This window comes from Lissotriton helveticus, chromosome 3_1, assembly GCF_964261635.1.
Source record: "Lissotriton helveticus chromosome 3_1, aLisHel1.1, whole genome shotgun sequence".
In the NCBI taxonomy this organism is placed as follows: Eukaryota; Metazoa; Chordata; class Amphibia; order Caudata; family Salamandridae; genus Lissotriton; species Lissotriton helveticus.
This window is the reverse complement of record NC_136061.1, coordinates 366,821,118-366,833,977: the sequence shown is the minus strand read 5'-3', so window position 1 is coordinate 366,833,977 and position 12,860 is coordinate 366,821,118. Positions and strand designations below refer to the sequence as shown.

At 43.1% G+C, this 12,860-nt stretch overlaps 1 protein-coding gene across 1 annotated transcript in view; it reads right to left on the bottom strand.

Annotated features, from left to right (window-relative positions):
* Positions 1-213: 213 nt before the first annotated feature.
* The window catches only part of SEZ6 (seizure related 6 homolog), a 1,048,734-nt gene continuing 1,036,087 nt past the window's right edge, over positions 214-12,860 (bottom strand). The window contains exons 15-17 of the mRNA XM_078680080.1: positions 5,593-5,713; positions 3,653-3,755; positions 214-2,132 (exon numbers count right to left, since the gene is read on the bottom strand). Of these exons, the coding sequence (XP_078536206.1) occupies positions 2,103-2,132; positions 3,653-3,755; positions 5,593-5,713 (254 nt within the window). The 3' untranslated portion in view covers positions 214-2,102. The remainder of the gene's footprint in view (positions 2,133-3,652; positions 3,756-5,592; positions 5,714-12,860) is intronic.

Below are 12,860 nucleotides of genomic sequence, written 5' to 3'. Positions count from 1 at the left end.
TTGTTGCTTATCTGTTATTTTTAGGTTGATTGGTATCCTCCTTCTTTTTCTTGTTCTTTTATTAAGTGCTTTAGTGCTCTTGGGCCTAGTTGACTTTCTATAAAGCTGCAAAAATAAATTAAATATGTAAATACATAAAATACACATATACAAACATAATCCCCATTCACTTACAAAGTGATTTTGTGCCATCTGACCAGCCTTGTATTACACAGGAAAGAAAGATTCTTTATTCTCATACAATTTCAGTTTATGCTATGTTAACAATATCATGAAACAAAAGTGTTCTTGAAAAATAACATCCTTGTTCTTTAAAAATATCCTATTTGGTCTCTTGGTCGATCTCCTGAGTTTTCCTCCTGCTTAAAGCATGCGTAAGACCTTCAGGAGAGATTCGCTGATGAGTTTACAAACAGTTAAGAGTTCAACAATAATATTTCTTTTTATGGTGTACTAGGGAAAACTATTCACCGCTGGATCTTCTCTCGAATGGGTTAGGATACCTAATAAAGTTAACTTGGACATTCTAACCTTCACTTCATTTTATCTGCCCAGTTCACTGAAATCTTTTAAATCAACTTTTTTGTCAAAACTTTCTTTATTGAGTTTTTCAGGGTCTACCCAACATTTTGTTTATAATGATTTTTTATGAGGATCTCACGGTATCCAAATCCTGGGACTTTGTGTGTCATGTGGCCAGCACTGTCCTTCTAAATGGGAAACCTTTTAGATGGAGTACATTTTAGATTTGATAATACAGCATTGGCAGAGTCTGATATTAAAAGTGAAAGGATTGGCTCCATGACCTGGGATACATATTTGTCAATTTTGGTACAGGAGTAGGAAAGGCAAATTTCCCTCCCCACCAAATTTAATTTCTCAGTTCCAGAAGCCTTGTGGGTTATTTGTGCTGAGAGTCAGAATATATAGAAAAGCAGCATATGCAGATTTTAGTCTAGAATAAAGAGCCTTTCTTCCCATTAGTGGGATCTTCTGTGGATGAATAGTGTACCTCTAGACACTACATCCAATGGCTTCTCCATGTAAAGATACTTATTTCACATTTAGTGTACCCTTGCGGGCCGCAACATTCAGAACTCATACTGCCTTCCTGAAACAAAGTGGAAGAGGAGAAAAGGGATTTTACTATCATCCATTTATGCTGTCAGAGGTTGTTTTCTGCTTTTGTGTTGGTTGGTTGTGTGGTCAGGTAGGGAGTCTGTAAAGCCAAAGGAAAGTTCAGCACTGTGCAGCTCGTGCAAGTGATCGGTGAATCACAGATCCATTATATTCCTCCATGACGGAACGTGTATCAGTGGTCTACTGGTTGGAAGAGACTGGTGTCCCGTTGTTACTCTAGAATGTTAAAGCTTGGAAATTGATGGATGTATTTAGCAAATTTACCCAACGAACCCAAGACCTTTCTCCTTGGACACCGCACTGCAGTCTTTGATCTCTTCTGCATGCGTGTTGCACAAACGCTAACTGAGGGTAGTGTTGCAGTATAACACACCTCGCTGTGTGTAATTGCTTCTATACCTCCCCCCATGGGCTCACACGTCCTGTAGGGATGTATCTCGTACTGGTTTCCTATCTAGCCATCTCTCCTCATTTATTTGTGCGTCCAGGTGCCAAATCTTCCAATACCCAGAATCCTCAACCTTGTACCCTGTACACACTTCATTGGAATCCAAAAGGGAACATCCAATGTGGTTTGGGGAAGTGGGGGAAAGAGATGTGTCCATATTAGGCGCGATTTTTTTCTGGTATGACCAGAAGTGGTGGAAAGGAATACACCACCATAGGCAGGATACTAAGTACATGGCTCATGGCTGCCATAACAGGAAAGGAATAGTTCCAAAGTCATCATACAGTGCCTACTGCCACACTACGCGAAGGAGCTGCAGCAAGAAGAGTCTTGTCCTGGGGTAGTATTTACAGTGCAGTCCTGCTGGTGAGACTCATTGTGTCAAGAGAGAAGGGTGCGTGGCCACAATAGACAGGAGAGTCTGCTTGAGCGTGCAAGATCGTTTTGCCTCCTTCCCTCCCTACACTACCACATCTTGATGGCATCGTACAAGGCCTCCTGGCAGCGTCGATGTCTAAATGGACACTTCATACTCTCTGGTCTCCTAGAAAAAACAACACAAGGTTAGTTACTGGAATGCTTTTGTTGGTGCATATCATAAAAAGCTGCACCATTTGTACATCATGCAGCAATGCACCCTTCTCCCATCAACTGAATGTTTGGAGCTCCTTGTCGCAATATCCCTTGGCCTATGCATATTCTGATAACGATCTCATTCCATCCCCTTCCCTCACCCAATTTCCAATTGTCTCCCCTTTTCCGAATAACAACCCACTGTCTTCTGAATACGTCCCCCACCACTCTAACCTTGCTTGTGGCTGAAGCAAGAAGATGAAGATGACGGGGTAGGTGAGAGTCAGGCAGGGTTTACTTTGATGATGAAGGTGGTAGCAGTAGTTGCTGCTGGTAATCAAACAGTGCTAAGAATGAGGTTAGATAGGCTAGTCATAGTGGTACTGCAAGTTTACTTATCACCGTTGACAAGTTTCAGAGAAGCTCATAGTGATGATGGGTACTGTGATGACATTTGCGAGAGTGATGGATGTATTGATGGAACTGCTTTTTTAATGATGGTGGCATTGATGACAGCACTGTTAATACTAGTCTTGGTAAATATGTCAGAGGTGATGGAAGCACTAATGAAAATGAACTTGCTGAAGGTGACCTTGGTAGTGGAAGCCCTGATGCCCATCTTGGAGGAGGGGACAGCATTGCGGACAATGTTCGTGAACAATCTAACATTGGTGATGCGAGCAATGATGAGAGTGGTCTTCAAGAAGCTTGTATCAATGATGGCATTACTGATTACAGTAACCCTGGAGAAGATGGCAGCACCAATAACAATGGTTTTAGAGAACCTGACACTGGTGATGGAAGCAAGATTGTCGCCGGTTTGAAAAAAAATCATGCTGGAGATGAAATTACTGAAGACAATGTTTTTAATGAAGATGGCAATGGCAATTGCAACACTGATATGAATGGTTCTGAAGAAGTTGGTTTGAAGATGGTGGCACTTATGACATTGGTCCTGTTGAAGCTGGTGATAAGGATGATGATACTGGTCTTTGAAAAGATGACAAATGTCCTGTAAGCATTGATGCCAATGGTTGTGATGAAGTAGATGCTGATGATGGTAGCACTCATGAAAAGGGTTATTTGAGGAGCTAAAGTGATGAATGAGTCACCAGTGAGATTATTTGTGGAGAAGCAGATGTTGGCAATTGTGACACCAATGACATGCCCATTAGGGAAGCAGATGTTGAGCATGGTGGAGCTGAAGAATGATCCTACAGAAACCGGTCACATCAATGAGAATGGTGATCACATTGCTGTTTAGTAAACTGATGGGGAGAAAATAATGCACATCCCTGTGATGGCTATGATGAGTACTTATGATGCAGAGAGCTTTATATTCACAATACGTCTTATGGTTGGAGTCACCCCAGTGGTGAGCATGGAGATATGAGCATGTATGCCGCCTACATTATGGAGCATCCAGTATCAGGTAGAAACTGCTAAAATGACAGGGTGCAAGTCCTGCAGCTCGAGAGGGTCATTACTTACTCCCGACTCAAACGTTGGATTATCAAAAGCCGATTCCACAGTGATCTGGTCGTAAGGTTGAGAAGCAGTGAGAGGCATTCGGAGCGATGTCTTGCCCTGTAGTCTGAGAGAGACAATAAAGAAGGATGTGGTGAATTATTACAGACCTTTACAACTTCTAAACACTAAACAAACGTCTATAGCTAAGAAAAGCGGATGATGAACAAAGGTTGTCTCTCTATCTGGACCTATTTTAGTGTAGCTGATAGTCCTCTAGCACTAAGAAGATGGCACTGGCTAAGGCGGCATGTTATGATTAAGGACCATCCGTAAAGCCACTAACCTTGGCCTATATAGTTCTACTTTGTAAATCATGAAATTGTGAAAAGGGAGGCAATATGGCCGAGTTTGCTCACAGGGTGTTTCTTGGACAGTGACTTGTCAGATTCCGAAGTAGTGGATGTGATAACATGGTTACAAGTCAGTGGTTGGGGGTATTCCACTGAGATAGTTCCTCAAATGTGGAGCTCCAGAAAACAGGAGGATACAATACAGGCAAATAATGAAACTTAGACGACTCCTCCAGGGCCTATAGCCCTGTCTAGCTTTGTGTGCCCTAAGAGCCTGACTGCGTGAAGTGAGCCATCGCTACCGATCTTGAGACCTACGAAACCTGTCTGAAACTACTGCAGCACCAACTAGGCAAACCTTTACGAGGCACAGGGTGAGTGTGTCACAGTTGAGGGCGTGCAGATTGAGGTAACAGCTCCATATATATGAGAGCTCTCGTTATGAAAGGTCTTTTGAAATGATGCTGATAATCTGGGTCAACTAATGTATCAACCTTTATACCTTCTAAAGTCAATAAAATGGGTACTATTGATTTGGGGATTAATAAATACCCAGAGATGAGACAGTTTGTGACTCTCAGAGGCACTTCTACCAAGAAAACCTTATATGGTGCTCTTCTGTCTTCCACAGACCTCAGATCGGTAGTCAGTAACGGGAATACATCAGCTGTCTGGGGATTCTGCAGTGTTATTGGTCCAGATAAGCAAGAATCTTCCTGAAGCTCTCTGCTGCATTATGGGAGTGGGCTGTCATCTGAATGAAGCATGATATTTAACTCTACTCAAGGGATGACCTGCTAAAACCTGCAGCCGCCCGGGTGAATGTTCTTCTACAGGTCTACAGTCGACTGCACGGTCTCTCATGAAGTACTTGCGATCTCTCTCACAATGTGTCTGTAGTGTACCATTGACTACCATTGACTTCCTCAATGACCTTCATTCTCCACTAGCCTGACCACAGCCTGGCTAGGCTGACCAGCTGCCTCTGTTCTTGTTCTAATATTTTTTCCTTATCTTTTGTGTTGCATCAAATTTGGTGTCTGCATGTGAATGGTGATTGTTGGTGACAAAGTGGATAAGGAACCAGGGCTAAAGCCTCACCTTCTGCTCAGGTTCTAACTCTTCTTCATCTGCTCACCACATGATCATTCTCATATCTAATATGTAATATGTCATTTATAAATTAGATTTCAAGAATAAAAATACTCTGAAGGATTTAACTTCATGATACAAAGCCAAATGACCGGAAAGATTGCATATGAATTTTAGTGTGTGGACTGTATAAGAAAGGAGATTGGTGAATGACATACGTATGCTTCAAGATTGGACAACATAAGTACAACACAGGGCAACATATGACTTTCATTTAGGGGACCAGGGATAACCTCATGTAGAGGACGCTGCATTAGTGCATTTATAAAATATAGACTTGAGATGGAACACACAATTATTTGAATAGATCATGCGCGTCATTCCGTGTTTAGGGTCGCAACCATGCTCTGTGTCAATAGGACTGCAAGCTCCCAGCCGTAGGCTTCATTGGTCAAACTAAGGCATTTTGAGAGCTATATAGTCTTGTTATGAGTCCACTAATGATAAATTGAGACTTACTTCGAAAAGTACATGTAGATGCCACCTATGATGAGGGCAACGATGACCACTGGGATGAAGATAGCGATAAGAATATTGACTCCTTCCAGCATATTCTGTGAGGTGATGGACTTTGCTACAGCTGAACCAGAGAGAGGGAGAAAAAGTGTCAATGATGTGTGAAGGAGATAAAAAACAAAGTAAATGGGAAACACATACATTGGTAAGAAAATAATAAAGAAACTAATTCAACTGATACAAAACTAGAATAATACATGCCAGAAACCTATCTGCAGACTCTAACTTCCAGCTATGTATAATGTTTGCCGTTTTTGCATAAATTGTGGCAGACTTTCTGCAGCTTGAATAATGTGACCAAAAGCTATACCACAGATAATGGGCTCGAGCCTTTTCAGGGAAATGAGGGTAGAGGTACTAGTCAGAAAAATAGTGACCCTCCTTTACCATGGATGACACTATTTAGTTCGTATTGGTACATGTAGACCTTTTTCAGTATATCCCAGCTAATTTCTTTACTAAAAAAATCTAATATCTCCAATATGTAAGTCAGCCTTTTTGCTATCAAAGCGAATAGACAATCAAACACACATCAGTATATATAACAATCACATTATATACATATTATGCAAAAACACCCTATAATTAATTTTCTATCTGTTCAGATCAAGTCCAGTGCCGCAATCACTGATACAAGAGCCCCAATGGCAAAGATTGAGAAGGATATAGGGGAATTCAAGGTAAATAAAGATGTGCACACCGTATCAATATCAGTATGTTAACCAACAGACAGAAACAATAAAATCAGTTGTTGTTTTTTTTTGTAATTGGGATATGCACATGTTCAGTTAACAACTACTAAACAAAGCCGACACGTGTTTCGTCCTTGTGGAGAATTCTTTTAAGGCTCTCATACGGTTCCTGTGGGTCATTAATACAAATATAATGAGTCTAATGTATCAGTTACATCATTTCCGTTGCATTATAAAGAGACAACATGACATGAAGATGTGGTATTAAGTGCGGAATTTTGAAGGAGCACGGTTTTCCTAAGAGTCCAAGTTTGATCTCAGACATAAATTAAACGAGAAAACGAGCATCAATATTTCAAAACAAAAGCAGGCAATGGAAACTTCTGACTCGAATAGTATTTGAAGACAGTCATTCTCTGTGATCCGATGGTTCAGTGCTCTAGCATCAACCCACAGAAAGTCCATAGTGAGAAGTGAGTCCAGTGGCAGGATTCAGATATTCGTGTAGGTTGGTTTCCTTGCGGACGGGCACGACTGGATGTTGGACCCCATCAGTAGAAGTCCAACTGCTGCTGAATGCTATACACAGGATCTATACTCCAAGTAAATCTGAATATGAGTAAGATTTGCTTTTCACATAAACATTGCGGTCTATATGCTTTTTCATCTTAACCTTCCTGTTGGTAGTATATTTTAGGTGCATTTAATGACAAGAAAATACATAGTTCACAGGCCATCAAAGATGGGACTATAGACATGAATGCTTATTTTTATTTTGGTGTTTTGTTATTAATAAGTATTATGTGCTCTTGGTTGCTTTTGGCAATGCTATTCTTTTCTTTATGTTGCTTTAGTTGTGCAGCCATTTAGAATGGTCTGTTTTTTTCAGTCCGTCCATTACGTCACTAATTAGGTCTGGATTGCAGCAGCGGTCCGTCCAGGTAACAGCGGTGGGGTAGTGGGGCCGGGTGGGGGGGATTTCGAGGGACAATGCAGAGGGAAAATTAAATAAATAATTAATCCCCCCGGCATCGTCCCTCGAAACCCCCCCTCACACGGCCCCACGGCCTCACCGCTATTACCTACACGGACCGCGGCTGCTGGATTGACAGTGCAGTTGTCCGTCAACCCTATTGTTTCCAGTTATCCAAAATATACATAGATGGGACTTTGATTTGACCCAGAGAAGTATTTGTTTCTAAGCTAATGCTATTGGCTGGTTGGTGTATCATTCTATCTCCTATGGAGTGTTTGCACGGTAATGCATGGGGGACTACTTATTGTCATCAGTTCTCTAAAAATGTGCTTAGTGAAGAGGCCTACAAGCCCTCTCCTCACCAGAGAAGGCTATACCAGCTTCCAACTGTAAACCATGCTTACTGCCGATGTTTGTTCGCTGACTGTGGGTGACGGCAGCACATCTCATCTTCTCCATTATCCTACTGTGGTGATGGTGGTGCTCTGTGGTCAAGCCTCAACATCTTCTGATGGCACAATTACTCAGTAACTCCAGAAGTAGGCTATAAAGAGCCTGGTGGCAATCTACTTCTGTTGCCCTAAGACCCTCTTCCAAGGGTAGGGCTTGCAATGGTAGAATAGACTAAGGATACAGCAAGAGAGTGGTTATAGGAAATGGCACCATAGGAGGTTATGGAGTTAGTAAATCTCAGCTGTCATTGCTTGTAGGTACTGTCCCAAACCCCACTGAAATGAATGTCAAATGGATACTTTTAATGGAGGGTGGTAGCAAGGGAATTCTTTGAACAAGAAGGTAATTGCTGGTGGAGTGGGTGGAACCAATTCAATTCCGGCCCAAAGTATGAGGACTGGTCCTACAAAATTTGACCGAGCTGCATTTGGTTCCCAGTCCAGTACTCACAAAAGAACAGCCATGGCGTGTGGACTATAGGGTCCCGTCGCAGGGTAGGGGTGGTAGATGGGCAGTATGAACCGCAAGCAATGCACTGTCTAAAGCTTCACAGTTTTGTATGCCAATGAATGAGTGGGCACCCTCTGCTCGACTTGTTTGGGTCTTTGAAATATTGTATGCCTCCTGAGACCTGTTATTCGGAGAGTGGTGAAGGGAAGGACAGAGTTCGTCGTGGTGCAAAGTAAAGCAAAATGATGGGGTCCCCCTGCAGAAGATGCTGCGGGACCCCAGAGACTCACACATACCACCACTGTCTAGAGATTTTATGTTGGATGGTGGCCATCGTCAGATTGGCAGGGTGGGCAATATGCCATTGCCTGAAGGGCCTGGCCAAAGGCCAGCTGGTGGGCTGTTTTTTTCAGCTGTAAATAAAATCACATTTTCCTGGGCTGGCTTGGCCGCTGGCGCTTGACCTTAAAGGCTGCTGTAGCTTTAGAGCGAAGATCGGAGCTCATAAAAACCAAGTACAGATAATGTCTGGCTCATTGTCTTGGTCAGTAGGACAATGGGCCAAACTGAGCGGGCAAAGCATATGGTGGGTCTCCTCCTGCCCGAGTCTCTCAGCGTGACAGTGAGGCCACTGGGAGTGGCTCTGCTCTTTTTGAGTGCCGCAGCCAGCACTAATGTTACCTGGGGTTGGGTGTAAATGAGTCTGTCCATGGAGACGTGCTGCATGTAGTGGCCATCTAAGAGGCTCTACTTTTGTTTCCAGTAGGAGACAGACGAGTCACAGGTGCCCGCTGCCACCTTGTCATCTTATAAACTGGGAGGGGACTCCGGTTCACAACTGAATCAAAAGAAAATATAACGCAAACAACCAAAATGAGCAAAAAGAAAAATGTTTTTGACAACAAAGCACTTAAAAAAACATTACTGTGAAAAATGTTCATTCAGAGCCAAAATGACAAAGGGAAGGGAGAATAGACGTCGAAGGACAGTAACAAAATGGACTGAGTGAGGAAGGGAATGTGGAGAGAGGCAAAAGGAGAAATAAGACAGCAGAGTGGAAAAGAATGACAAAAACATGAAAAGCAAATCAAGTGAGGAAGAAAGGAAAGGTAGAGGAGAGAGGATAAGGGTGCTAGAGATGTAGACAGATGGAGGGAGTGAGAAGGGAAGAGATTAAGGAGCAGACGTGATGGAAGACAGTGGAGAGAAGGGCAGAAATTGTTAAAGATAGAGAGAAAGCAGGAAAGCAAAAGTGGAGAAGAGGGAGACAGGAAAGTGGTAGAGGATGTGGTGTAACGATCAGAGCTGCCGACATTTAAACTTGGGAACCAGGCTTGAGTCTCAGTGTTGGCTCAACAGCCTGTGATTCCATGGAAATTACCTAATGTCCCCAGCCCTAAAAAAAATAAATGCGTCAATGTAAAGCACTCCAATACCTCTGGGTAGAGTTTGCGTAATATAAAACAACAAAAAAAGTGAATTATAAAGGTAATGATGAAGAGGAAGGAAGATGAGGGTGTCAAACTTTTCCTGGCCTGTGAGAAAAAGGAAGGATGGTTGCTTTCTCACATGCACTATCCTAATTGTGTCCCTGAGTCTAGGGCAGGTGTCTCCAACCTCTTCTGTAATAGGAGCAACTTATTTTCAATGAAACAGCTACTAATATCATTAGTGTCGTAATACTGGCCACATCAGACATGTTTACATTAGTGGCCCCTGTACTACCAGTAAGACTACTACCAGTGATCCCCTCAGCACATCATGTTGCCTGCAGTAATGTAAAAAAGGCTTAATACATTTGGAATGCCTCTATATGGTAATACATATGAGCCATAGCTGTATTGACTCTGGCACCAGGTTAACATTTGTAAAACGTCTCCCCAGTGCTACATGATGTGTTACTCAAATCTCAGCTTTAAATATAATTTAGAAGCCAGCCATTTTTCTCCAATATCAGCTTATGTGTTCTGGAATAAAAACCTTTTTTCATCTTAAATATGCATTCTCAATTTTGGTATAGGTTAATTCACCCAATCAAAAGCTTCTTATTTCGTAGACTGCACACTGGCGAGCTACTAACAGGTGGCTGGAGAGCTAACAGTAGCTCACGAGCTACTCGTTGGAAAAGCCTGGTCTAGGGCTTAGTTTAGAAGTTGTTGGCATTCCAGGATAAGTGCTAAATGTAGATTACAATCCACAGGTATAATGTCCTTCATTAAAGGGAATGGTAAAGGAAATTCCACCTGTGGAGTCTCCTTTGGTTTAAATGCTGCTTCCAGGCACAGGAGGACTTTCCACTGTCTGCATTAAAGTAATAAAAGGGACACTAAAAAAAATAACATTAGGTTTAGTACAAAGTCATTCAAGGGGCAGAAGAACGTGAAAGAGGCTGACAGGAAAGAACATGAAAGGACAAAAAAGGAAGGTTTGCAAGACAGAGAAACGAAATTAATCTTCAAAGAGAGCTTCAAAATGACAGGAGGGATAGGGGCATGAGTGATATACAAATAATTGAAGAAAGAGGCCACAGAGGAGACAGGAGAGAGAGAAGGGGCTGTACACAGAGAGGAATATATGAAAAGAGAGAGGGGAAATGTGAGAGACTGAGTGATGCACATAGAATGAGACCCGCCAAGTAGAGGAAAAGACATAGAGTATGAGAGAAAAGGGAAGAACTAAAGAGAGGGTAATAGGGAGAACGAGAGAAGTGCACACAGGAAGTAACAAATAGGTATAGAGACAGAGAGAAAGAAAGGCATTTGGAGTGAATTCCTGGAGGTTTTCCTGATTCAAATAGAGTCTTTACCCGTAATATGCTCCTGAGTGACAACCAAAAGATAAAGACCGCTGGTTCCTTGAGGGTGAACAGAAGCCTCCAGACACGAGGGATGCGTCTGGTTCTCTGACTCATGGCCTGTTATAAAACAGGATATTCAGGGATATTGGGGAGGGAGCGGAGCACAGACTAGGGGACAAATAGGTGACTACACAATCAGGCACCCAAAGCAGAGAAATATATAGGCCTGAAGATCTGGTGAAGAGACTTGTGGGTGAGTTGCAGTGGAATATTTATCAGTGATTTCTCCCAAAATTACTCCCGATACTAAGCAACGTTTCATGAAAGGTCATTATCCAAAACGTGGGACACTTTTTCTTTCGATGTCAAACTTAATTTTATTCCCAATCCGACCCCCATGGTGGCCTCATGAAGGTTGCGAGGGAGTGGGTGGTGGGGGGTGGTGGGGGTGGGTGTGGGGTGGGAGGGGGGGGGAGTAGGGGTGCACGCCCGCAAGAGCCTGCATTCGCCTCGAGAGGAGTAGACACCTGCGCCAAACACTTACGAGCGGTGCATCCTGGCTAGATAGATGGCGCTTTGCTGCCCTCTAGTGGATCAAGAGGGAATTGCAGACAGGAATTCAGCTGACAGCATACGAATCAAAAATGCTGCCGGCTTTATTTTGTCAACTGTTAAACAAACCTCTTCTATTTCACCTTCCGTTTCTGAATCGGTGTCGTCAATGACTGAAAAGAACAAGATATTACTACCTGAGGGGCCCATTGATCGGGATTTAAAAGAGAAAGGCAGAGTGTTGCCCTGACATGCCCCAGGACCCGAGCAGAGGAGGGTTTCATTGAAATCAATGAAGATTCCGACGGCGATATTGTTGAGCAAAAAATCCTTACGAAAAAGCAAAGGCTAAAAATAATCTCACAGACAGAAATGTTTAACTCCCAGGCGAAATGTCTGCGTGAATAACTATGGGGCATATTACCAAGGGCAATATCGCCGCTTTAGCGGGAAAAATTCCCGCTAAAGCGGCGATAATTTTATCGATCTATTCCCTAGCTGTCGCTAACACCAGTTAGCGACAGCTAATAGGCGATAGCGGGCATTTAGGGGCCCACTCTGCATGTCAGCGATGATTATCGCTAATGACATGCAGAGTGGGCGCGCCAAGATGTTAGTGACTGGAAACAGTCGCTAACATGGCTATCCTCTATTACCAACTTTTGGAAATAATCGCGCTAAGCGCGATTATCTCCAAAAGCTAACGCCTGCCCAGAGTAGTTCTTAGCCATGTTATCCAATGGTAGGTGGATAATAATAATAATAATATCCACATTTGTAAAGCGCACAATCACCCGTTAGGGTCTCTAGGCACAGGGGGCCGTCAGAAAGATTAAGCAAGCTATTGCCCAGAGTCACATGGTGCTGGGCTAATCTGCCGCCGGTGCCGGGGATCGAACCGTGATCCCCAGATTCCGGAGTCAGTCGCCCTGGCCGCGGCGCCACACCTCTTCCGGATAACATGGCTGAGAGCATTTGCTCGCTAATGCATGAATATCGCTGACTTTTCAGCGATATTCATGCATTTCGGCTGATTTTTATCGCTTAGGAGATAAACCTTGATAATATCAAGGCTCCTAAGCGATAAAAATCGTCGGAGCGCGGCGATATTTAAATGCCCGCTAACCAAGCTTAGCGATAATTATCGCTATAGCTTGGTAATATGCCACTATGTTCCTCGGATTCTGTGAAGATTACCTCTAGCGAGTCCTAACTCGGGAGGTTGAGGTAGGGAGAGGTTGTGGCCTTACGGCCAGAGCTGCCGACTTTGAAGCTGGGGAACCAAGTTCTA